The 26,449-nt window shown below is 45.5% G+C and overlaps 1 protein-coding gene across 1 annotated transcript; it reads right to left on the bottom strand.

Annotated features, from left to right (window-relative positions):
* Positions 1-3,948: 3,948 nt before the first annotated feature.
* Positions 3,949-25,631, bottom strand: LSM12 (LSM12 homolog). The gene is made up of 5 exons (XM_059148500.1): positions 25,427-25,631; positions 23,458-23,591; positions 7,935-8,044; positions 6,419-6,545; positions 3,949-5,625 (listed from the first exon to the last, which is right to left on the bottom strand). The coding sequence occupies exons 1-5, from the start codon at positions 25,548-25,550 to the stop codon at positions 5,533-5,535; spliced, it is 588 nt and encodes a 195-aa protein (XP_059004483.1). The 5' UTR covers positions 25,551-25,631; the 3' UTR covers positions 3,949-5,532.
* Between the last annotated feature and the right edge of the window lie 818 nt (positions 25,632-26,449).

Here is a 26,449-nt window from a genome sequence, read left to right as displayed (position 1 = left end):
TTTCAGCTTATATGACATCTCAAGGGGCCATTCCAGAATGTTGTCTTCAGAGCAGTACCTGTACCTCCCCACAATGACCAGGAGCAGCTACCTGAAACCAGGACAGAGACCAGAACAAAGGGGGCCGGATCCGAAAAGAAGCCACCACTTACGAATTCCTCCACTAAAACTAACTGCAGAGTCAGCATCAAAAGGGTTGATGGGACAGGTTATTTGAGAAGTCACTAGAAATATGCCTCACCCTCGCCTCACTTAACCAGTCAGGAAGCGAGTTAGTTCCCTGTTAAACTTTTCAACAAAATTGAAAATGACAGGAAAATGGGACGGGGAGGCCACAGCCCGCCCAGGGTTGGTCCCAGCCGCCGAAGCATGCACTCAAGAAACCTGAGGGAGAGCCCCGCTGCTCCCACCTTGCCCTTCATCTCCCATGTCCTTTGCTGATCCCTTGTCCTCTTTTCAAGCTGGACCTCCAGCCTTCCTCAAATCCCACTGCATCCTGGATGGCTTTACGTCTCCTCCACTCAGGCAACTCATCTAGTTATTAAACTGGTAACTTTCGAACTTCTACCTTCAATTATATTCAACAGCCGGGTGCTAGGGAATACTACAAAAATGAGGAAGTCATTATCCTTGCCTTGGAGCCTCAAAATTCCCCCATCAGACCACGCAAGGCAAACCTAAACAAATAACGTATAATGCACATCATACATGCCCCATGACGTGAGTAATACAAAAAAATTCTAGGAATCGCCTTCTACCTTAATTATCGAGGATGGCTTCCGAGGTGGCTCTAAAGCAAGGCATGGTAGGATAAGACAGACAAGATAAAATAAGACAGGCTGGGAGTAATCGGAGAGATCATCTATCCCCGTGTTTCTTCGATTGTAACAAGTCTAAGATGCTAAGATTAGCATGCCCTTCGTGAGCTGGGGATGAGGCAACCACAGCCGGCAAGTTTCATCCGACATGAAGCACACTGCAGTGTAGAAGTGCAAGGGGTAGGGATAAAGAAATGTTTTAGAATCTGGAAGTTTCGAAAGATGTTAGCCATCAGGGGTGGGAGTGGGAAAACGTTCGCCTTATTTTCCAGCTTTCTCTAACGAGCCATGTAAGTCTTTTAAAATAAAAAAGAACAAACTTGTTTTGAAACTCTAGCCCCAGTAGTCTATGACCAGTGGACGGCAGCCAAACAGCATCCTTTTCTCCCCTTAAGGTCCCCTGTGCTCTTAAGCCGAACCCCTTAAGTTTAGGCTGTACATGCTGATGATTCCTTTTTTTTTTTTTTTTTTTAAGATTTTATTTATTTGACAGACAGAGATCACAAGTAGGCAGAGGGGCAGACAGAGAGAGAGAGGAGGAAGCAGGCTCCCTGGATCATGACCTGAGCCGAGGGCAGAGGCTTTAATCCTCTGAGCCACCCAGGCGACGCCATGCTGATGATTCTTAAAGGAGAAATCTCTGGCATGAGCAGCCTCTTCCAGCAGTGATAAGAAAGCAAACGCACCATGTAAACAATGACCATCCTCCAATCCCAATTCCCAGACCTGCCCCGGCCTCTCTCCCCACCACTGCTCACCCTGCACGTTGCAGGTCCTAGCCTCATTCGTTCTCACCACCGTGTCCCTCATGTCAAGAAGACAGGCAGTTCTATCCCTGCGTAGGACTAAAAGATCTCAGTATCTTCCTTTACTCACTAGTAGGTCTTGTGGAAGAACAGATTGCAACACACACACATTCTTAACTTCAAAAATGTAAAGGGGCCTTTATCCTTCATCACGAGTTCCAGGCTGGAGCTCCTGACCTAAGACCACAGTGCCTGAGCAATTTTCAAAGCAGCAAGAAACTGCTCGGCCTCTTCACAGGACAGACTCAGCATCGGCTCCCTGTGCGCATGCTACCTAGAACGTCCTGACTACAGCTTTGCCACAGTAGTAAACCCGAAGGCATGCAGCCACGGGGAGGGGAAGTCATTGAGCGCTGGGGTAGGGAGGTCGGTGTGTCCTGCGGAGCTACCTGCACACGGGTCATCAGAGACGTGAGCCCTCCACACCATACTCTTCAACAGTTCAGTGCTCGTCCAATCTAGCCGGCCTTTTCTGCCACTCTGCCCTGTCTGTGCCCCATCCTACACCTGGCAAGCAAGTGAGCAGGGGACATGCCATCAGTTTGGAAAGTCAGAGCGCGGCAGTAGGAGCCCACATGTGGATGTAAGCCTGAGGTTTTGTTTCAGCTCTGTCAGCACAGGTAGCAGTGGTTCTCAGGACAAGTCACTTAGCCCTGTGGAACCCACTCTCCTTCTGTAAAAGGAGTGGTTTTCATATTATAATCAAAGGAATTCCCCTCGACTGCAGGGCAGAGGTAGAGGTGAAATCGGTTAGAAAAAAGGCAGGACTGAGACAACCCCCTCCCTTGCCCAACTGCTTTACCTTATCAACCTCATTTAAAATGCCATATAAGGGGCCCCTGGGAGGCTCAGTTGGTTAAGCCATTGCCTTTGGCTCAGGTCATGATCCCAGAGTCCTAGGATTAAGTCCCACATCGGGCTTCCCCTGCTCTGCAAGGAACCTGCTTCTCCCTCTCCCTCTGCCTACCACTTCCCCTGCTTGTGCTGTGAAATAAATAAAATCGTTTAAAATAAATAAATAAATAAAATGCCACATAAAGGGGCGCCTGGGTGGCTCAGTCGTTAAGTGTCTGTCTGCCTTCAGCTCAGATCATGATTCTAGGGTTCTGGGATTCACCCCCACATTGGGCACCCTACTCAGCAGGAAGCCTGCTTCTCCCTCTCTCACTCCCCCTGCCTATGTTCCCTCTCTTGCTGTGTCTCTGTCAAATATATAAATAAAATCTTAAATAAAATAAAAAATAAAAATAAATAAAATGCCATGTAAAGCCAGGCTTCCAAAACAAAGCCAGAGCCTCTGATCTCCGTCTGTCAAATAAATAAATAAAATCTTAAAAAAAAAAAAAAAAAAGGAATCATCAGCATGTACAGCCTAAACTTAAGGGGTTCGACATAAGAGCACGAGGGACCTTAAGGGGAGAAAAGGCTGCAGTTTGGCCTCTGACCAGCTAACATTTACAGAGCACCTTCCGGTAGCAAGCATTTTAAAGATCTTTAGCCTTCCACACCAACAGTAGGGAACAGGTATGAGTTCCACGTTGACAGTGGGGAACCAAAGGCTCAGACTGGTGAAATGATTTACCCACAATCTCAAAGTGAGGAAAGGGAGGGTGGGGATTCCAGCCCAATTAGTTATGCTTCCAAAGTCCTTGTTCTTTCTTCTTTACCTCACTGCCTTTTACACTGTCTTAACTCCACATTTGAAGTGCTTCAGGTTCCCCATCATTTCATAAACTAAAACTGAAGAGTCAAAAAAGTACTGTCTACCAGAAACAGTTGGTACCCACAGTCTTCCACTCACACCTACAGACTAATGGGGAGGAAGTGATGGTGTGGATACATGACACAGACCTTCCTCCCAGGCTTCTATTTTCCATTAATCACATTCAATCCTTTAATGGCATCTCTTACGGTTTCTAGAGCTTACAAGGCCTCCCTTCTGCCTCCCTCTTTCACCTTTTCCAGAAGCTTACACTTCCATGCAGACTAAATTGAAGGCCTGGTACTTTAAATCTACAAGTACCAGGCAGATGAAAGTACCCTTCTCAGGCTTCTCGTTTTTCTTCCAAACAGCCCATAACAAATGGCCTCATGTATGTGTCCAGCTCTGTGTGCCCCTACCCCACTCACACACACCTCCCAACCCTGGATCCCCTTCTCAAATTATACACTTTGCACTGTATCTCTGGGTGAGCTCCATGGAGTGGAAAGAGACAGGGTAAAGAGCAGAAAGCAGAGAATCTAAAGGGAAAGATTACCAAACACCCCCCCTTATGCCCCCACCCTCTGGGGTCTCTAAAGCACGTACAAACCTGAGACATGAGTGATGGTTAAAAAAATTTGGGTTTTATTGTTTTTGCTAAACAATACTAAAAAAAAAATTTCATTTTGAAGGCAGGGCTTGAATTATTTAATTTTGATCCATTTATTTAATTAAAAAAAAAAAGGAAGGGGAAAGAGATCATGGCCAAAAAGATAGTAGTTAACCCCCACCCCACCCCCAAAGCTCTAGCCAGTCACATGAGCATCACCCACTTCCCACTAGGTGCCTGATATTCAGCTGGTGGCACACTCGGCCCCACTGGACTGCCCTGAAGGCACAGGGGCACCGCGTGCCAGTTTTTGCGCTCAGCAGGTTAGTCAAACCAGACAAACTGGTGGGCTAAAGTCCAGAAGTTCTCTCCAGGTTTTCTGCCCATCGGCTGAGCACATACAAACTATCATAAGCTTGTAAAATTTAAGGGGGTGGGGAAGGGCATAAAAGCAGGAGGTTGGTGGGAGAAGAGAAACTACAGGTCACCCAAGCTTTCTCCTGGGCTAGTGGCTCTGGATACAGACTTCGAGAGACCCGGAGAGGTGGGCTCCAGGTTTCTTATGGAAGAAAATCATCCTTCGAGGAGGAGCTGAGACGTGCCATGCAAAAGTTTTCTTCCTGCAGAGGGCACAGGAGACAGGGCAGCGGACTCTCCCATCTAGGAGACAGGAGAGTGGTGAGGAAGTTCTTCTAGTACCATGAAGTAAGACAAAAGGCAGAGGGAGAATCCTGAGGTTCTGGCCCAATGTGAGACTGGTACACACACACGGTTAAAGACTAAAAAGCCATCAGGAACCCTCACAGCCGAATCCCACCTGCAAACACTGGCTCTAGAAAGTGCTGCAGAAGATTCTTGCTGTGAACCAAGTCAAGTTAGTTGCCTGGCTATAGGTGGTGGGGAGGGTAATACGTTTTTATTTTCGAAGGGATGAGGTGGGAAGAGCGGCCATGATCTAGTAAAAAGAGACCTGCAAGAAGCAGAAAATATTTAGAGAACATTTTAATATATATTTTCATATATATATTTAAAGTTAAGAAAAATAAAACTAATTCAAGCCATGCCCTGTGCAAAAAAAGGAAAAAAAAAAAAAAGAAAGAAAAAAAAAGACAAATTTAAAGTGAGACCTCTGTCTGCTGCTCTAGTCTCAACTTAAGTATCACAGTCAGCTTGTTACTTTTATTTTGGAAGAGAAGATGTAAAAGTTTCTTTCGATCACTCAGAAGGCAAGTGTAGCCACTTATAAAAACAGAATGGCAGGGACAGACTAGGAAAGTCAGAGGTGAAAGGGCAGAGCAGGAAAGGAATTTTCAAAAATAAAATTAACAAGGTGACTGTTCCAGAAGGGGGCTGTGAAAAGGACATGGTGGACCGAAGTCTGTTAGTCAAGTAATGATTCAACTTTTAAATTATTCTCTTGTTCTTTTTTGTTGGGTGTTTTGTTTGTTCAAGTCTAAGATTTGGAAATGCCGACCCTTTGTTAACAAGAGCCAACAGGAAATATAGGATCCCTTCCCTCCCCCGGCCTGCCTCCGCCGAAGCCACCACCATCGCCTCGTCGGCTGGATGCTGGAAGAGTCCTCCGTGTGTGCGGACTCAGGATGACAGGGCAGCCTCCTTCTGTGGTTGCTGGGCTTGTGAACGCTGCAGTATCTTTTGGCTTTCCACGTCTCTAAAATGTTTTTCAACCTGAAAGAGACCAGTTCAGCCTAGGTCAGAACAGGAGATGGGCACCAAGGCCTCCCAAACAGTTCATGCCAGGCCTCCACAGCCTGTCCTGGCTGTCCAGCTCAGGGACCATTCAGGCCCCTCTGCCCTCGCTATCTGCGGGCCTTCTTGGCCAGGGAGAGGTGGCGGCCTCTTTGTTTCAGCCGCATGTGCTGCACCTTCAGCTCAGACTGTCTAAAAGAAAGTGAACCGGTAAGCTCAAACGCAGTATGAAAAGAGATTATTTTGACCCCAACTCCCTCTCCCCTCTTCATGTAAGTGCAGAAAAGCTGACAGGGAATTCACAGTATTAGACTTTTTACACCCACAATGTTGGTCTCTTGATGCTCAGAGTGTTTTTACAAATGCTGCAACTCAGTCGAGACAGTCACATGACATATGCAGGGTCACAGACGCCAAAAGCAACTGATTGATACCAACCAGCCCATCCTGAGAAGAACCCAGCCTGGGATGAGAGGAACTGCTCAGGCGCAGTCCCATGGAATGGTCTGGCTAATTCTGAAAAGCCACACTGCCGAGGACATGGGGCTGAGCGCTCACTTTATCACACTGCCCAGTGGGTTCCCTCCCCACACAAGTGGCCCAGGCACAGCAGCGGAGCACTGCAGCACAGGGGACAGGGGACTAGGCAGGGCTGCTCTCGGTCTGGCATGTCAGAGCAGGCAGAGACTGCAGCACAAGGGCCTGCCCTGAGGCCGGAGGGGTGAAGGCCAAGGAATCCCTCTCTCTAAAGGTTCCCGGCTCCTTTACTTACTATTTTGCGTACATGGCTCAGTGCACTCCCCTCTTTGCCTTTACAGTTTTCCACTTGATATGGGGGTGTAATAACAACTTCTTCCATGACTACGATGTTTTTTTCTTGCCATTTACAGTCTTTAATGCTGGAAGGAGAAGAAAGCAGGTGAAAGTTGCCTCTTGGAGGCATCCCACACCTCCTGCCTGATGAATAAGTAACTCGGGAAAACTGACCCCAACTTCTCAGCTCACAGCTCACACAGTAACCAGAGGCCAGCAGCCCGTAGGGTGCCGTAGCCAAGAAAGCCCCTGGGCATCACTGGCTAGGAAAAGCAATGACATGATGCACATTCATTCCAAGGAGAGCCCAGAAGAATTACTCAGAAGCAATGGGGACCTAGAAAACCAGAGAAACCTTGGTGGCAGCCTCAGAAGTCTAATCCAAATTGAATTCAAATGAACAGCGAGGCTCAGGCCACTAGATTCAACTAAAGTAGCAGCCTAGGGCAGGGGCTGGCAACCTTTTTCTACAGAGTCAGACAGTAAGTATTTGAGGCTGTGAGCGCCATCCAATTTCTGTCATAACCACTGAATTCTGCTGCTGTGCCTACTACAAAAGCAGCCACAGATGATACATAAAGAAAGGAGTTGATCTGCCTGCAGTTTGCCAACCTTTGACCTAGGGGGAAATAGCACCTTTAGAAAGATGGGAAAAGAAATTCCCCCAACTTGCTATGATCTGCACACTGTCCCCTACCTCCCGAAACGGAAACCGCTCCTCAAACCAGCCCCTCTCAATTATCAGACAGCTGGGCACTTGCCAGACTGGGAAAACCCATTCCAGTTCACACTTGGGGAAACGCAGGGCAGCTGATATTCCTCAGAGTTCCCTCACATACCTGTAAATGTTCAGACACTCATACCACGGCCTCAGACAGCTCTGATGCCAGCTGCCATCTGTGCACCAGACCCAGGTGGTTAAATAGGGTAACAGAAGGCAGCAGGGGGGAGGGGGGAGTGTCAAATGTTTCAGTTTTTCAGCAGCTAGGGAAGCTAGTGGAGAGTCAAATGACTTCTGCTGTGACAAAATGTCTTTTAGGAGGTGGTAATAAGGTGGCCTTCTGCTTTCCCTAAACCCTATATACACCCCGATGTACAATTAATTAGAAAGAAACAGACACGTAACTCTCCCTTAGTAAAACTGCATCAGCTTCTGGAGAAAGTTACAAGATCAAAATAATAAAGAGAAAGAAGCCACGAGTTCTAAATTATTGAATATCAGTTCTGAAAGGGATCTTCAGGAAAATCCAATCCCAAACGAAGTTTTGCACTTGAAGGCACGAAGGCCAGGGAAGACAACCTGCCCGCGATTCCACCGTTCTCCTGGACGGGAAAACCCACGTCCCTGGACACCGAGGTGCTGCCGACACACTACCCAGCACCTCTGCTGACCTTCAGGAACACGACTACCACACAGCGCGGCCAGGCAGCATCGCCCCCCGGGGACAAGGGACCCCTATGCTCCCCCGACTCACGTCTTGTGTATGGTCTGGAAGAGCTGCTGGCCCTCTAGGGAAACACCAGCGCTGATTGCATAGGCCTGGCTCAGCTTCTCCTCCTTCTCTGTCCGTGCTTTGCTGGCAAGCTAGGGTGGGGGAGAGGAAAGAGACTCAGAAAAGCATTCACCTTCATTCTTCCCAACAGTCAGGACCTGTTGAGGAAAGGAGGCTAAGAAAGACTGGTTTGGTAGCTTCAGTTTTCTCAGAGTCCAAAAGTGAAACAAAGTGCACCCCAAGATGCCTGAATAGTTACCGCTACAGTGGCAAACATTCCTTCCATCCACTTACTGAGCGCCCACCAGGTACCCATGCACTGTGCTAGGCTAGAGATACAGCACGGAGGCGGGGAATGGACAGAGACCACGAACAAAAACAGAGTAACTTCAGACGGTGCTAAAAGGAGCTAGGCAGAAAATAAAGCACAGCAATGTTACACAGTGGGACTGGGAAGTGACAGTCGGGAAAAAAGGTAACGCACACATATCTATGAAAGGAGAAAATTAAGAATTTTTATCAGTCACTGCTAGAGTCTCAGGTTTAGAAATTAATGCCTATGACACCTTCAGAGACGAGAATTTTAGATTCTAAAGACGACCTTTCTGGTACCACTATCTGTGCTCACATGGGGAGCCAAAACTCAAGTAAACCTAACCCATGGATACTGTCGACCTTCAACTTAAAAGACCGATATCCTACTCTTTAGAATATGGAATGGTTTGCATTCTACTTTATGTTCATTCCTTATCTGCCCTCTAGTGGAATGCTCACAAACTGATCAAAAGAAATTCTAACAAACTCTAGTACAGTAGTTCCCCGCCCCTCCCCTCCTCTTATCCAGGGTCAACCTTGGTCTGGAAACAGCTGACGCTCCTCCTGGACATATCATCAGGTCAGGTCAACAATAACCTAATGCTACATCACAGTGCCTACATCATTCACCTCATTTCATCACATCACAGAGGCATCTTATCACCTCCCATCAGCACAAGGGTGAGTAAAAACAATACAATGAGGTATTCTGAGACAGAGAGAGAGACCATATTCACGTAACTGTTATTACAGCATATTGTTATACTTTTTGTTATTAATAATTATTGTTGTTAGTCTTTACTGTGACTAATTATAAGTTAAACTTTATCATAGTTATGTGTGTACAGGAAGGAAAAAAAAACAACTAATACATATAGGGCTCAGTACTATTTCCGGTTTCAGGCATCCTCCAGGGTCTTGGGACTACAAACCCTGCAGATAAGGGGAGACTACTGTAGTCTACTAAAATCTAGTAAATCCCTTCCAACAGGGGTGGGTTGCCCTGTCAACCCCTACTGTCCCTCTAATACACTTCTAGTCCCCACCCTACTGTACTCGTTGCTAGAGACTCCAGAAGTACAAATTCGTTTCAGTGTGGAGCAAAACAAATGTGCTGGACAAGATGGTTAAAATGAAAGGCAGAAAATACATCTGAAAGTCAAACAAATGATTTGGAGATTTTTCAGGCCCACAAACATGAGCACAATGCTGCAGCTAGTACACTAAAGACATACAGACACACACATGAGAACAAACAGTTTGTCCCCAAATACCAGCTCCTTATAATAGAGAGTCACACCTCATACACATCCCCAAGTACCTGGATATTTGGAATTCCTAAACATTTCTATTCCATTTTAACAGTGACCCCTCAAACCATAGACCAAATACAGTTTGTTTATTTAGGCAAAGTATCTAATTGTTAGCAAAATGAAGCACTTTATTAAGGTGTGGGTTTGACCATGAAGAAGAGAAAAGGAGACCTTTGGGTTATGGGGAGCACTGCCTCTGAGTTTCAAAAATCATCTGAGGGGTGAGGGGTATGAACACAGAAGAGAGAGGTCATGCATGCTGTCATTTCAGTGTCCCCAGGGAAAAGAGGAAAGAAAGGCCAGAACTCTGCAGTGATCTGAAGCCTGAGCTCCCTTTTCACATAGTCCCCAGCACGTGGAGAGAGGCAAGTACAGCAGCACTAAATAAATAATCTTTCAAGCCTGGTCCTGCCATTCTGGCCCTACCAGGCTAGAACTCCACAGAGAAAGAAATGCACAGGGCTGACAGTATTCCCCAGAGCCTCAGCAATCCCAACTGCAGCAAGAAAGCTCTTGGTCTCTATAGAAAAAGAACCACTGGGGCGCCTGGGTGGCTCAGTGGGTTAAGCCGCTGCCTTCGGCTCAGGTCATGATCTCAGGGTCCTGGGATCGAGTCCCGCATCGGGCTCTCTGCTCAGCAGGGAGCCTGCTTCCTCCTCTCTCTCTCTCTCTGCCTGCCTCTCTGCCTACTTGTGATCTCTCTCTGTCAAATAAATAAATAAATAAAATCTTTAAAAAAAAAAAAAAAAAAAAAAAAAGAACCACTGATGGCCTATTTTAAGCAGCAAAAAGCAAAACTTAGTCACCCAGAAAACCCTGATAATAAGGAGTTTCCCTGAGTCTCACTTGCCAAACAACCCTGTACAAAACCTGAAGTCTTCAAGGAAAGAAGGGAAAACCAGGGGGCAACAGTGCTCCCCTGGATTAACCACACTCTCCCAGGGCTCCTATGGAGCGCAAGTGACCAGGCAGCTATTTACCTTACCCTGTGAACAGGCAGGAAGGTCTCACTTGCAGGTCTTTTTAAAAATGTTTATCCCACGTGCTTGGGTGGTTCAGTGGGTTAAGCCTCTGCCTTCGGCTCAGGTCATGGTCTCAGGGTCCTGGGATGGAGCCCACATCAGGCTCTCTGCTCAGCAGGGAGCCTGTTTCCCTTCCTCTCTCTCTCTGCCTGCCTCTCTGCCTACTTTTGATCTCTGTCAAATAAATAAATATAATCTTTAAAAAAAAAATGTTTATCCCTGGGGCGCCTGGGTGGCTCAGTGAGTTAAAGCCTCTGACTTCAGCTCAGGTCATGATCCCAGGGACCTGGGATCAAGCCCCACATCGGGCTCTCTGCTCAGCAGGGAGCCTGCTTCCTCCTCTCTCTGCCTGCCTCTCTGCTTACTTGTGATCTCTGTCAAATAAATAAATAAAATCTTTTTAAAAAATAAATAAATAAATAAAATCTTAAAAAAATAAAGTTTATCCCTGGGGCGCTGGGTGGCTCAGTGGGTTAAAGCCTCTGCCTTCAGCTCAGGTCATGATCCCAGGGTCCTGGGATAGAGCTCTACATTGGGCTCTCTGCTCAGCGGGGAGTCTGCTTCCCTTCCTCTCTCTCTGCCTACTTGTGATCTCTGTCAAATAAATAAATAAACTTTAAAAAAAATTAAAAAAAAAGTGTTTATCCCTGGAACGCCTGGGTGGCTCAGCATCTGTCTTCAACTCAGGTCAGGATCTCAGGATCCTGGGATCAAGTCCCACATAAGGCTCCCTGTTCTGCAGGGAGCCTGCTTCCCTCCACCACCCAACGTAGGCCTCTCTGCCTACTTGTGATCTTTCTCTTTCTGTCAAATAAATAAATAAAATCTTTTTAAAAAACGTGGGTGCCTGGGTGGCTCTGCTGGATAAGCAACTGCCTTTGGCTCGGGTCATGATCCTGGAGTCCCAGAATCTGAGTCTCGCGTTCCCTGCTTAGCGAGGAGTCTGCTTCTCCCTCTGACCCTTCCCCCTCTCATGCTCTCTCTCTCTCTCTCCCTCTCTCTCTCTCTCTCAAATAAATAAAATCTTTAAAAAAAAAAAACAAAGTTTATCCCTGAAAACCAAAATCATCTCCCTGTGTTGGATCAGACAAAGCTGCTTCTATAAAGCTTGTGTTGACTAGACAAGAGAGGATACCCCCAGCAAAATATCCTTGTCACCTACATAGCAAATTAAAAACTAACCTCACCCATTCAGTAAGAGAGGAAATGGCTCAGGAAACCAGGCACCTATGCTGAATGTTTAAGAACAGAACTGACAAATTTAGGCTAGAAGAAGAAGGAAAAAGGCTAGGAAAGGAGTCACTTTTGAATTCTTGCCAGAGGCAGAATAAAACGTATATAAATCTCAGCCAGAAGTGATTCCTTTGGACAGCCTAAGTAACAGCAACAGTTAGAAAACAAGGATTTCAAAATACGCTTCCAGCCCCCCAAAATACCAGGTGTATAATCTCCTCTAAAGGCTCTGAGAGCAAAGGAGAATAGACTAGATGATTCTCTATTTCAACTCATAGTGCAAACAGGTCCCAAATGCTAAATGATAAAGTGCCTTAGAGGGGTACCTGTGTGGCTCAACTGGTTAAGTATCCGACTCCTGTTTCAGCTCTTGGTTTCAGCTCAGGTCGTGATCTCAGAATCGTGAGATCAATCCCTGCAGCAGGCTCCGCACTCAGTGCGAAGTCAGGTTGTCCCTCTCCCTGCCCTTCATCGCCCTTTCTTGCTCTCCAATAAATAAAATCTTTACCAAAAAAAAAAAAAAAAAAAAAAAAGAGCCTTAGAAAAATCAACAGAGGGGCGCCTAGGTGGCTCAGTGAGTTAAGCCTCTGCCTTCGGCTCAGTTCATGGTCTCAGTATCCTGGAATCAAGCCGCGATTTGGACTCTGCTCAGCAGGAAGCCTGCTTCCCCCTCTCTCTGCCTGCCTCTCTGCCTCTCTCTCTCTCTAATAAATAAATAAATCTTTTTAAAAAAAAGAAAGAAAAGTCAACAGAAATCAGAGTAAACTGACTGTATTTCAATTTGCCCCAATATTCTCAATTACTCTACTTGTACCTGCAATTGTGCTCTGGGGGATCTGGATGCAATGCAACCTTTGAAACCTCCTGCTGTCTGTTTATGAATTGTATTTTCATGGCAATCTGAAAAATGTTTTTATCTGATTCAGCTACATAGATCTTCTTTCACCTGGAACTTATACAAAGGGGTAAATTTCTCCCTCAGAGGAGCCTAACAAACAGGAATAAGGATGGTTACCCTCACAAAAGGAATCCAGAAGTCTCTCAAAACTGGGGGTGAGATTACCTTGCTCTTTTTAGGCATGTTCCTGAAAATTCATGAAAACCGTAGATAAGACTCCTTTTGTAAAGCAAATGACTATCACTCTACCCTCAAGTTAGCAGTTACTTAGGTTTGAATCCCCTCACATCACTCATGCATATGTATAAATGGTCCAGTTACTCCTAGATAGTAAGTTTACATTTACTGTCAAACCACTAGAGGGAACCAATAAAAGCTGCCCTCAGTAGAGGTGTAGGGTGTATAGGGTGTACCTTTTAAACCTGGGAAGACTGCACCTGGGTGGCTCAGTGGGTTTAAGCCTTTGCCTTTGGCGCAGGTCATGATCTCAAGTTCCTGGGATGGAGCCTCACATCCGGCTCCATGCTCATCAGGGAGCCTGTTTGCCCCCACCCCCCGACTGTCTGTCTGCCTACTTGTGATCTCTCTCTGTCAAATAAGTAAATAAAATCTTAATAAATAAACAAACTTGGGAAGATAACCAGGATAGCAATTTTTAAAAATTCAATGACTACCACCATACTACATCTATTTTCAGTGAAGCATGCTAGCTGCTGGCCTCTCTTCCAATCAAAACTGAAGTACTGGGGCACCTGGGTGGCTCAGTGGGTTAAGCCGCTGCCTTCGGCTCGGGTCATGATCTCAGGGTCCTGGGATCAAATCCCACAGTGGGCTCTCTGCTCAGCAGTGAGCCTGCTTCCCTCTCTCTCTCTCTGCCTGCCTCTCTGCTACTCGTGATCTCTCTCTGTCAAATAAACAAAAATCTTAAAAAAAAAAAAAAAATGAAGTACTAACTGTTGAGAATCTCCAAGACTATTAAAGGTAGCACTTTACAAACTGAGTTCAGGCAAAGTGAGAAGCACAAACCTATGAGTACTTATTACTAATGTGCATGTGGCTTCATTGAAATGACTGCACAAGACAACCTGTGCTTACCTGCCTCTCCTTTTATTTTGTATGAAACTCAGTGGAAACAACTATTCCTGGTCTACTAACCAGTGCTTCCTCCCGTGGCCGTTCTGGATATAGCAACTTGATGTGGGCAACAGAGAAAAGTATGTGAACTTGATACCAAAGCACATCAATATTAAAAGGCATCTAGTCATGCCTGCTGCGGGGTAACCCTTGAATGAGTGAACTAATGCACAAACCTCTCCTCCTACACTTAGTGACATGGAGAAAAGGAAGCAGCCACAACGACAAAATCTAAGCGATACGCACTTCATCTTGTTACTGAGTCACCAGCTGGGCCAGCTTAGCCCCACACACCCAGACTGGGGAAGCACAGGCGCTGTGGGGAACCCAGACAGGTTCCTACCGCAAGTATTTAACAGGCTGCGACAGCTGAGACAACAAGGGAAGCAGAGTCCAAAGAGGAACACACTGGATGTGACCTACTGACTCCAATGAGCCACTCTGAGTTTGTCTCATGTGTGCACGCGGGCCGTCCAGCCAGCTGCCCTCACACGGAGGCGAGGAAGCACTGCAGCTGCCACCCGGGACCTGCCGGCACTGGCTATCATGCCTGTGGAGGCGGACGGATGACAGACCATGGCGGCTGAGAACCGTGGCGGCCAAGAACCACCAGCATCCTAGGGCCTGCGCTTGCCTCTGCGGTCCCCATCCTGGGGTGCGCCCTCAGAAAGCCCTCCTTCCTAGCTAGCAACAAGCAGGCTCTCAAAAATATTTGTTCCAGCCTCCAATCAGTTTCCCCAAGTCTTCCTGTTCCCTCGCTGAAAGCTCCTATCTGACAGTTTCAGTAAAATACTGTTCTTTACAACTTTGGATAGTTGGGAACTCCAAAAATAGAGTACCCCACTTGTCTTCATATCTTAGAATATATAATAATGTATAAAAACACTGAATCAAATAGGAACTATAGAGCCTAAGAGGCTTGATAGTTAATATTAAAATTCTAAGAGCCAACCTGCTGAATGAAAGCCTACTCCATCCTAGGCACCAAGCTACACACCTCACGTGTATTAAAACATTTAATCTGCACAATGGGGTGCTGAGTGGCTCAGTAGGTTAAGCATCTGCCTTCGGCTCAGGTCATGATCTCGGGGTCCTGGGGTCAAGTCCCATGTTGGGCTTCCTGTGAGGAGTCTGCTTGTCTCTCTCCCCCTCCCCCTTCCCCCCACCCCACTTGTGCTCACTCTCTAACAAATAAAATCGTAAAAAAAAAAAAAAATCTGTACAAGCCTACAGAATAGGGACTAAAATTCCTCCTACTTAATAGATGGAGAAACTTAGTGACTTGGCCAAGTTTACCAAGCCACAAGTGGGAATCTGAATTTCAACCCAGTCTGACTCCAGAGCTTACATTTTTTTTTTTTTTAAAGATTTTATTTATTTATTTGACAGGCAGAGATCACAAGTAGGCAGAAAGGCAGGCAGAGAGAGAGGGAGGAGGAAGCAGGCTCCCCGCTGAGCAGAGAGCGCGATGCGCGGCTTGATCCCAGGACCCTGGGATCATGACCCGAGCTGAAGGCAGAGGCTTTAACCCACTGAGCCACCCAGACACCCCCAGAGCTTACTTACATTCTTAATCCTTTGCTACAAACAGCTTCACCTAAGTAAGTCTAAATTATTGTTGAAAATATAAATTTGAATGCAAAAGAAAATACTTTCAGAAAGGAAAAACATTTTTTTTTCCAGAAAGGAAAAACTTTTAAAATTCAGCTGCCACCTTCTCTTTTTGTCAACGTATTCTGGCATTTCCACCAATGTCTCCAGTTCAGAACAAAGCTATCTGCCTTCTAGAGAAGGACTGCTCTTACCTGAAAAGGGCCCCAGTCTCACCCTAAACGTCAAGAACATTATTTTTGTTTTGTTTTAAAGATTCTTTTATTTATTTGACAGACAGAGATCACTAGTAGGCTGAGAGCCAGGCCAGGGGGGTGGGGGAGAGCAGGCTCCCCGTCGAGCAGAGAGCCCTATGCGATGCGTGGCTTGATCCCAGGACCCTGGGATCATGACCTGAGCCGAAGGCAGAGGCTTTAACCTACTGAGACACCTAGGCACCCCTTTATTTCTTTTGTTAAAGGTAAATCATAAAACTGTTTTTCAGAAAACACATCTTGTGTGACAAAGAATTTCAGGCCAATAATTGTAAGTACTCCCTGGACCCTCATTTTCTATTTTTTTTTTTAAATATTTATCCAGGGGCACCTGGGTGGGGGGAGTGGGGTTGAGTATTCTCTCCATCTGCCCCTCCCCTGGCTCATGCTACCACTTTGAAATAAATAAATCTTAAAAAAAAAAAAAAGAAAGAAAGAAAGTGGAGTACCTGGGTAGCTCAGGGGGTTGAGCCTCTGCCTTCGGCTCTGGTCATGATCTCAGGGTCCTGGGATCACGCCCCACATCGGGCTCTCTGCTCAGCAGGGAGCCAGCTTCACCCCCTCTCTGCCTGCCTCTCTGCCTACTTGTGATCTTTATGTCAAATAAATAAATAAACAATCCCAGCACGTAACAAGTCCATTCCCTCCCTCTGAGAACTAATAACCTCCAGGTTAGCTTCCCGACAGAAGAGCAAAAGCTTCTAAACTGTAGACGGACAAACTGAGCACCTTCCAAATTAGCTTGATTCCATTTAAGTTCCTTCCTTTTATTATTTGCTCTTCAAGACCCTACTCCACTATTACAACAGAAAAGCCTTCCCTAAAATGTTTACCACTCTGCGCCAAGGGTTGGCAAACCAGAGCCTCTGGGCCAAATTCAGCCAACCACCTGTTTTAGTTATGCCATATTGGAAAGACCACACCCACCTGTTTCTGTATCATCTATGGCTGCTTTTGCTACAAAGACAAAGTGGAGTAGTTGTGACAGAGAATGGATATCCCACAAACCTAAAATATTTACTATCTGGCCCTTCACAGAGAAAGTTCGCTGGCCCCTGTTCTATGCGCCCACAACACCTTGCTCACACCTCTCGTAACACGGACCCCACCGTACTGTCAGCAGCAGCTAAATGCTGCTCTCCCTCGCCACCACCAACACACATGGGATTCTTGAAGGCAAAAGGCGGTCTTAATCATCTTAACATTCCCAGTGCCTGGAAGGGAAGGGGAATGAGAGGAAAAGAGGATAAAAGGAAAAGAAACCTCAACTATCAGAATTTCACAGAACAGTTCGCAGTTTTAATAAGTGACTAACACATGGTCACACAATTTAGCTGCTGGAAGAACTCAGCTCTTCAAACTCCCCACATTCGACCACACACACAGTTGGCTTTTGACACAGTGTGCAGATCCTTTCATTTTCCACTTCAGGTACAATTTGCTGAACTCTCCAGGGTAGTTTCTGATATTTACCTAAGTTAGTCTCAAAATTCCAGGGCTAGAACTTGACTGCATCACCCTTTTCTCCACAAGCCTGTTCTGCAGCTGTAAGACCAAAGAGTTAGGATGCCCTTAACAGCAGAAGCGATACCCCCACTGACCCAGCAGTACAGCCCTCAGTTTAAACCACCTCCATGTCAGAGTGCAGAGGTGGCTTCAGTCACACACAGGTGGCGCACTCTGCCAGTAACTTGGGCCTAGCAACTGTCTCCACACCCCGCGATGTCAAGAAAGCCCCCTTTGCAACTAAACCCTTAACAACCTAATGAAGGCTCACAGGACTGGCTGCTATAGCTAACTGAGCCACAAGCCCCAGCCCAGAGCACTGCATCCCCCGCTATGGCTCTGTCATTTGGACGCTAAAGTTTGAATGCCACTGAATGTGACACGCTTCAGAAGGCCAGTGATTGTTTAGACAGGCTTCCTGCTGAACCACGGACCCCAAGGCAGAGTTTGAACTCAAGACACTGAGATCAAGACCTAAGCCAAGGGGCACCTGGGTGGCTCAGTTGCTTAAGCGTCTGCCTTTGGCTCAGGTCATGAACCCAGGGTGCTGGGATCAAGCCCTTTGTCAGGCTTCCCACTCAGCGGGAGTCTGCTTGAGATTCTCTCTCCCTCTCCTTCTGCCCACCCCATGTGCTCTCCCTCTTTCTAAAATAAATAAATAAATCTAAATTAAAATAAAATAAAATGGCAATCACTCGACCTTGCTAACTTCATCTGATACCACTCACTATTTAACACGTCCTGTCACACAGCAGTAATGGGCTCTTCCTTTTCACCCCCAACCTAAACCATGACACTTTCATAAGGAAACAGCTGTGTCTGCTCACAGCCACGGGCAAAACACTGGTGGACTCTAACCTGGTACTGGGGCCTTGACATTACACTCTAATCAAGTGAGCCAATAGGTTATATACAGCTTCTAAAAGCTAGAAAAATTTTTATCTGACAAAAAAGACTTGCTTTCTCTAGAAACATAATTGTTTCCATCGGTGCTAACTCCGTATCTCCACACATTAGGGTCACGATATGGTCAAGGGCCCACCTGACAAGACAGATCCACGAACAAAGGCCGTAAGGCAGCAGCTATTAACCACTCCAGAAGTGTACTTGTACTTGGGAATTAACCCTCAAATCACTGGAAAGTCTATGGCTATGCTAAACCTTACCTTATTTTTTTTTTAATTTTATTTATTTATTTGACAGAGAGAGACAGAGCAAGAGAAGGAACACAAGAAGGGGGAGTGGGAGAGGGAGAAGCAGGCTTCCTGACAAGCAGGGAGCCCGATGCAGGGCTCGACCAGGGATCATGACCTGAACTAAAGGCAGATGCTTAACGACTGAGTCACCCAGGTGCCCCTAACCTAAACCTTAGCTTTGAAATCGGGAGAACTCAAAACAAAGAGTAAGCCAGCTCTTCCCTGAATACGACAACTACCTAAAGGTAAACAATTTTTTTTTTAAAGTGAACTCTGTGACTCTTTTGTTTTCTCAGCCGTTCCAGAACTACCCCCCTGCTACCGCACCCAATCTCCAAATACCCTTTTTTATCCAAAGGCACCCAACTCCTTCTTCATTACCAGGGGCTAATGATAAGCTTTTTGAATCTCTTCTTCCTGGGTGCATCTGGTAACTCAATGCTTGTTAGCAAGATCTAAAGAGGTAATAAATGGATAAAAGAGGCTGACAAATTAGTCAGTGGTTTGGTAAGGGAGGTGGATACCTTATCTGCAGATTTCAATTTCTATGCTTTGTCAGTTTTCCTGCCTCCCCCCACAACTCACAAATATCTCTTCAAGAAAGTCTTCTCCGACTCAGCAAAGTGAGAAGATGACTTACATCTCATTCAATGCACTGGATGCATTTATCTTTTTTTAAAGATTTTTATTTATTTATTTGACAGAGAGAAATCACAAGTAGTCGGAGAAGCAGGCAGAGAGAGAGAGGGAAGCAGGCTCCCTGCTCAGCAGAGAGCCCGATGCGGGACTCGATCCCAGGACCCTGAGATCATGACCTGAGCCGAAGGCAGCGGCTTAACCCACTGAGCCACCCAGGCGCCCAAGGATGCATTTATCTTAATACATACATACACTTGCCTTGGCTATGTCCATGAGTTCTTTCCTAAGGGTCTCAGAGGTTGAAAGCACAGCCTCCTAGGTTCTGTGACTACTCACTCTAAACTCCAGTACCCAGTCAAGTGTTAACTACACCACCTGGTAACACTACTCTCGAAGTTCAAGATAATTCTGGTCACCAAGAAGAGATCTCTTAAAAATATTTAACTCTGTTACATATTAATGGCATTCAATACAATTTTGATTTTCCCCAATCTTGGGTTGGCAAGTTCGGATAACTGAACAAATGTCGATCCAAAACCAGGAAAGACTGACAGAGTAATAGCATTCATGTTCTTGGCTGCCTTCCCTTAGTCACAATGCCCCCCCATCCTCCCATCGTGCCCCTATGCCTATTCAAGGAACATCAGTTGGCTACAAATAGCTAAGCAGAAGAACAGAACTAACACCTGCCAATTCTAATCAATTGATCTAATCCCCGCAGCAACTCTGTGAGATAGGTTCTAACATTATCCCATTTTTACAGTCAGGAAATTCATGCTTAGTACAGTTAAGAGGCAGAGAAGTAACTTTAAAGACTTACCTGCTTGGTTCCTGCTTTTTCTACTAGACCACAATGCTCCTGACCACACACACAGGTTTCTCTACGTAGAAACATTACTAACATGGGACTTGGCAGTCAAAACATCAGACCTGAGTTCAAATTCCAGCTCTGTTACTTAGTAGGTAGATGATCTTGAGCTAGTGACTCGTTCTCTCTGAGCCTCAGTTTACTCTCTTATGAGATGCTGATGGTACCCATACCATAAGAACTGTTAGAATTAAATGAGATGTCTACCAGTTGCTAGCTTAGAGTGGCACATAAAAACATTAGTTTCCATGCTACCAGCCACGTAACCCAGAACAAGTCACTTAAACTAATAAGCCTGTCTTCTCATCTGTTAAATGAAAAGAATACACTCTAAAGATCACACGGTGTGACTGAGATAATGGAATGAGAGGTGTCCAAGTTCTTTGCAAGTTGTGGTCCCCAGCAGAGCTTACCACAGCGCCTTGCACAAAATAGATTTCAGGAAATGTTTTATAATGCTACACAAGAGCAACCTTGTTAATGCTGACATGTCCCAAATCGTCTCCTGAGAACACTACTAACCCACGGGTAATCTCCATCCCCAGAGAGCAAGAAGCAGAGTCAGTTCAAAGGAACTTGTTCAGAAACATCATACTTCATCCTGCCACGTGGACACTACAGTTCTTCTTGTCCTAAAGAAACATTAAACCTTCCCCATGACAGAATAAACTAATAAGCCACAGGGTGAGTAATCTGAACCTCACTTATGACTGGCTTTGATGTGCTTTTGTACTTCTATTGAAATGCTTCTGTCTTAGAGTCAGGAAATTCAGAACACTTTAACAGGGTACCACAGTACTATGGAGAAGATCAAATGATACCTGTAACTTCCACCTTCAGCAACCCTACTGTCTCTCACATCCCACATCTGTGGACAGACACAGGACTTCTTAGCCAGCAGTGAACTGTCAATGGAAAGCAAAACAGACTCATCTCTTAAAAACTGCTAGTTCGTACCTTCTCTAGTTGGACTGGAATTAAGTATTTTCTTTAAAAGTCCTTCTCCCCCCCCCCCCAAAAGTCCTTCTCTTCCATTTCCTGCTGGGTCAGAGTAAACAAATATCCAATTTATATCAACGGGATTGATTAAACGGAGCTCTTACTAGATCAGCAACATGAGCCAACATGTGATGGTATCTTCCTACTGGAAGTGGAGCACATAAGTGGTGTTCCCTAAGACTGTGAAAGCAACAGCTTCCTTCCAGGGATCTCTGAACACTTTAGTTCCCTCCTAACATGCTTAAACAACTCTCCATCTTAAAAAATCCCCAAGTCCATGTTCTTCAATGGGATGAACTTCTCAGGTCATTCAAGCAATACGCAAACAACTGCCCAGATTTAAGTTTTCAGTAATAGTACAGCAGGCTCTTCTAAGTCTAATTGAATCCAGGGAATCACAAAGCCTCCTCAAACGATAGTTTCAAGGGAAAGCCAATATAGCTGACTCCTCAACACGTCTGGGAAGGGAAGAGTGAATAAATGAAGTCCAAAGATAGCCCTCCAACCTAATTTTAGTTTTTAGTTTCTGACTCCTCTTCCCAGCAAACCTTTTTCAAGACCTGGCAAGCATGCCACAAAATAAGAAAAGTAAGAACTTCTGTCTTCCCTAACCTATTGATTCCTGCTGCTTTCTTGAAAGAGTGGGTAAACAACTAGTTTACAACAATACTAATAATCTAAAACTGACCAGCACAAAGCAAAACCCTAAAGACAAACTCCATAACCGAGAACTATTTATATTTGAGGTCAAGCATAAGAAAATTACCTCTTAACAGTCCCCCCCATAATACTCCAAGCCCTCTAAATGGGGGCACATACTGGTCCCAAGAACAGAAACTTAGTCCTTTACATTTGAGAAAATCATCCCCCTTCCAGATAATCTTTCCTCTAATACTCACTAAACATCCAGTTATTTAGTAACAAACTTCTCATACCTTATAGACACCAAAAGTAACTACTTTCTCTTCAATATACTAGGAATAAACAACTTCACCTGAATCTTTCTAATCTCTTCAGTCAAAAAAAAAAGACAACCACTCAGGGAGCTCCTACATTCTAGTAGAAGGTACCTAAGGCAGGATTTAAAAAAATCTATAGATTTCTAAGAATGGGACATTCTATATGCAACAGCCTTTAACATGAAACCCAAGACCCTCCCAAATCTGTCTTCAGCCATAACTAAAAAAACAAGTGGCATTTCCCTGGAATCTGAAAAAAAGGGAGCTCCAGATCACAGGTAACTATATTCCACCAGCCTCAGTTACCCTCTATTGTTTCAGCTGCCTGAGTGTTTCCTTGCTTTGCTGAATTGTAGCCAACATACCACATTCCCGAGAGAGAAGCAAGAGAATATACGTTATTACAAGACTCCTCCAGAGGGAAAAACTTCCACCACACTAACTCAAGAGACTTAAGGAAAAGCAGCTGCTACTAAAATCGAATGTCTAATAAGGTTTAATATTCATTCAAAAATATTAAGCACTTATTCTGTGCAAGGCTCTGTATATTCAGCCATATACAAAACAGGGATGGTTCCCAACCTCTGAACAAAGTTTGGTGAGATAGAAAAGCAAAGAAACAATACACAATTATACTTATAAAAAGGCTGCAAATAGGGTTATCTTAAATTTCAATTTGCCCAGGACACACTGGTCTATACTTGCCCCACTGTCCCAGCGTAAAACAAAAGCACTAACGCTTTACTCTCAAAAATGTCCCAAGTTGGACTATAAATGCTGCCACCTTAACTCTAAACGATAAAGTACTGTAAGAGAGAATAATGGGAGCAAATTACTTTAGCCTGGGTGATCAGAGAAGACTTCTTGGAAGAGGTGCTGAAGGATGCGGCTCCAAATTCCGGAAGAAAGAGTGTTCCAAGTAAAGGACAGCAAAGACTACAGGGCATGGGGGTTGTATTATTACTAATGTTATTATACATGAACTTTCACTCATAGAACTGGAGAGTCAAAGTGATTTGGGGGTTCCCACATTATCAACATATCCATCCAAGATTAAAATATCCTAAGCCTCTAATTCTGTCAGACCTCAAAATACAAACATAAAGACAAAAATGAAGCTCTAACGCAGTAGTTTTCAAATTTTTGTAGGTCATGAATCAGAGATCTGCAAAGTACTCCCTATGTTCACCAAAATCACATATATTCATGTGTGCACAATTTCAGGAGGTTCACAGGCCACACCCCTACCCAACCCCACCAACACCAGATGTTCACACATGGACTCCAGGTTTAAAAAAAAAAAAAGTCCTCTTTCACAAAGGACAAAAGCAAACTCTCAACTTTCTCTATTTGGGCATTAAAAGGTTTCTTAAGTCTTCTGAGGATACCCAGGAATAAAGAGAACACCTAAACTGACAGGTCTTTCAAAAAGGTATCGGAACAATTTTAAGTCAATGAAAAAATGAAAAACAATGGACAATGTATGTATGACCAAAAGTCAATGAATCTCAAATCTCCCCACCATTCTGGAGAGCCAGAACTGCCCTCAAGTCCTTACCTTACTAACATTGAGTGAAGCTAGGGGAGGAGGGGTTTCTGTTCGGTCATTAATTATTTCCACTTCTGAAACATACTGTAAGTTTATGAGCAAGATGTCTGCATGGTTGGGCTTTCCACTGGAAGAGGGACATTCTGGTGAGAAAATAAAGTTAAGGAAAACAGGGGCAAACCGAGCACTGACACATCCCAAAAGGGGCATGGAAAACACAATTCACACAAGGCTGGTGTAACAGGTGTGCCATGAGCAAGAGGGGGGAGCCTTGCAAGAATCACAGCTCTCCTCAGGGAATCTCTGCCGGCCACCTTCTGCCCACTCAAAACCCAGAACCCAAAGATCTCAAGCTTTTCAAAGCCAAATACCACCCAAAATTGGAAACCTCAGAAAAGGTTTCTGTCACCTCTCTGGTTGGAGGGAGGGATAATGCAGTGTTAATGCCGTATATATAGTTTGTCTAGGACCTAAGGAACCACACAGGAGAGGCAGTACTTTCTGTTCTTGGTATAATACTCCTTTCATCTATATACTGCTCTTTTCACTTTTTTAGATTTCAGATTTCCCATTCTGCAGAGGAGAAAACTACAGCACTTGGAAAGGAGGCTCACTCAAGGTGAACCCAGCTAAATAAATCATTCATTTATATATATATATTCATTCATTCATTCATTCATTCACTCACCTGCCCTCCAACTATTTATCAAGAGCATATTATATGCCAATTAAAAGTAAAGGAATTCCTCATGCCAAAACCCTTCCAATTAAACCACTATCATAAAAGGTCTGTTTGGTCCAGATCTGAGTTCTTATAAAAAAAAAAAAAAAAAAAAAAAAGGCATGGCTGTTGCTGTCGTTTCAGAGGATGTCCTCCTAGGCTACAAATCTACAACTAAGTGATTAAATAATTTAAAATACTTGCCACTCAAATGCAGCACTCGGTAGGGAAACTTCCTTTTGAAAGATGCCATAAAAGATTACTCTTCCAAAAAAAAAAAAAAATCCAAATAAACCCACCTGTGGCTCAGAAAGGGGAAGGGGTGGCATATTTATTACAATCAGGAAGTACTATAATTCCAAGATTGAGTTTCCTGGAGTAATTCAGAAATCATTTCCACCCCAAAGAAGCAGGCCTTCTTTTCCATTCTGTTTAACACCGCCACTTCCAAAACAGGAGGCAACTACTATGGAAAAGTCAGGACTCCATGTGCTGGGCTGAGGAGGAGAAGATAACTTACTCTTTCACCTGTAGCCCACACAACCCTACGGGAGCCCCTAAAAAACGTGGTCTTCTGTCTGGACCAGGTTTCCTATGCAAACATTCTCAAAACAGCAATTTTCAAATGACTGAGAAAGCAATTTAATTCAATACTCCCCGCCCCCAATAGCACCATGCACACTCACCAGCAAAACAAGCCCCTATCCCCATTTCAGATACAAACTCTGTCCTGCACTTACTCTCCCCCAAAGCAAGCAAGGCCCATTTGGTCACCACCCCACCGCCCTTCCTTGGACCAAATCCCACCAGAAGACACCCCTTCTTAAACTATACCCTTGAGCTACTAGCAGTTCCTTGATCTGCACACCCCCTCCCCACATGATTCTACCCGCCCCCCTTCCATCCGGGCTCCAATCCACCAGCCCCCTCCCACGACCACCCTCTCTCCGGATCACCGTGTCCCCTCTCACAGCGTTCCCCCGAAAAGGCATCCTCGTGTCAAGCTCCCTTCCACCCACTGACCCTCGCTCGGGGCCCAGCTCCCACAAGGGGTGGGAGACAGGGTCCCCAAAGCGGACCGAGGGACACGCGAAGAGGGGGAGGGGAGCTCAGGCCCGTGCGCATGCGCTCCGGGCGCCGCGGTAGCCGGTCGCCCCTAGGCCCGGAGAGGGCCCCAGCCGCCGCCGTCGTCCCCCACCCCCCCACCACCGCACATACACGCCGGCCCGGCCTCGGGCTCCGCGCAGCGAAGGATACTTAAAGCCAGCATTTTGGACTGGTAGTCGAAGGCTACCACCTCGCCCTGCAGCCGCTGCTCCTGGCACGTCCGGCACGACACCTGGCTCCCAACGCTGAAGTACTCGCCCGGAGGAGCCGCCATCTTGGGAGAGCAGCCGCGGCCGGCGGCGGCGGCGGCAGCAGCGGGCGAAAGCCGGGCCCCCAGTGAGCGCCGCGACGCGACGCGACGCACGAGGCGCACTGACGTCACACGCTAGGGCGTGGCCTCGCGCTGGGTGGGGCGGGAGCCTAGGTGGAAAAGGGAAGTAGAGGAAATAAAGGGGAATCTGAGTTAGTGTGTTAGTGCAACTGGGGGCCCACTTGGTAAAGTCTTTGCAGAGTCATTTTCAGAAGTTAATGATAAATGACCTATGTGGGATGAAAAAGGGAAGGAGGAGAGAGCTGCTGTTTACGTATGTGCGCACCTTGACACAAGGGTTTAATGAATGAACTCTATATTTTATATATGAGGAATGTGAGGCCCAGAGGACTTAAGGAAACTTGCCCAAAATTATTATACCCAGTTATAAAGTGGTAGTGGAAAGAACATTGCTTATAGGATTAGCTAAACTGGGATCGGAATCCCAGGTCTGCCACTCGCTAAGTTCTATGAATTTGAGCAAATTACTAAACCTGATCCTGAATCTTTATTTCTTCCCTCTTACTACTTACTGAAAATCCAATAATCTTTTGGGATAAGAAACACCACCTTCATTTTACAGAGGAAGAAACCAAAGTCTTAGACTGAACTTGGCTGGGGTCACACAGTCAGAAAGGATTTGGTCTGCCTGACAAATACAATTTACAAAGATGGTGCTATTTACTGCTCTGCTATACTAAATAATACTGTCTAGAGTATTTTTTAGTGAGATGATGTGTACAAATGAATGGTATGTAGTAGGTCTTTAATAAATTGTTGTTCCTCCATGATCACCCATCACCCTTGGAACTTGAGAGGTTTCCCCATTTCCCATCTTGCCCTCTCTAGAAAGCCAGGCAAAG

The sequence above is a fragment of the Mustela lutreola genome, chromosome 15 (assembly GCF_030435805.1).
Source record: "Mustela lutreola isolate mMusLut2 chromosome 15, mMusLut2.pri, whole genome shotgun sequence".
In the NCBI taxonomy this organism is placed as follows: Eukaryota; Metazoa; Chordata; class Mammalia; order Carnivora; family Mustelidae; genus Mustela; species Mustela lutreola.
Note: the sequence above shows the minus strand (reverse complement) of the source record. Positions and strands in the feature narration are given on the sequence as shown.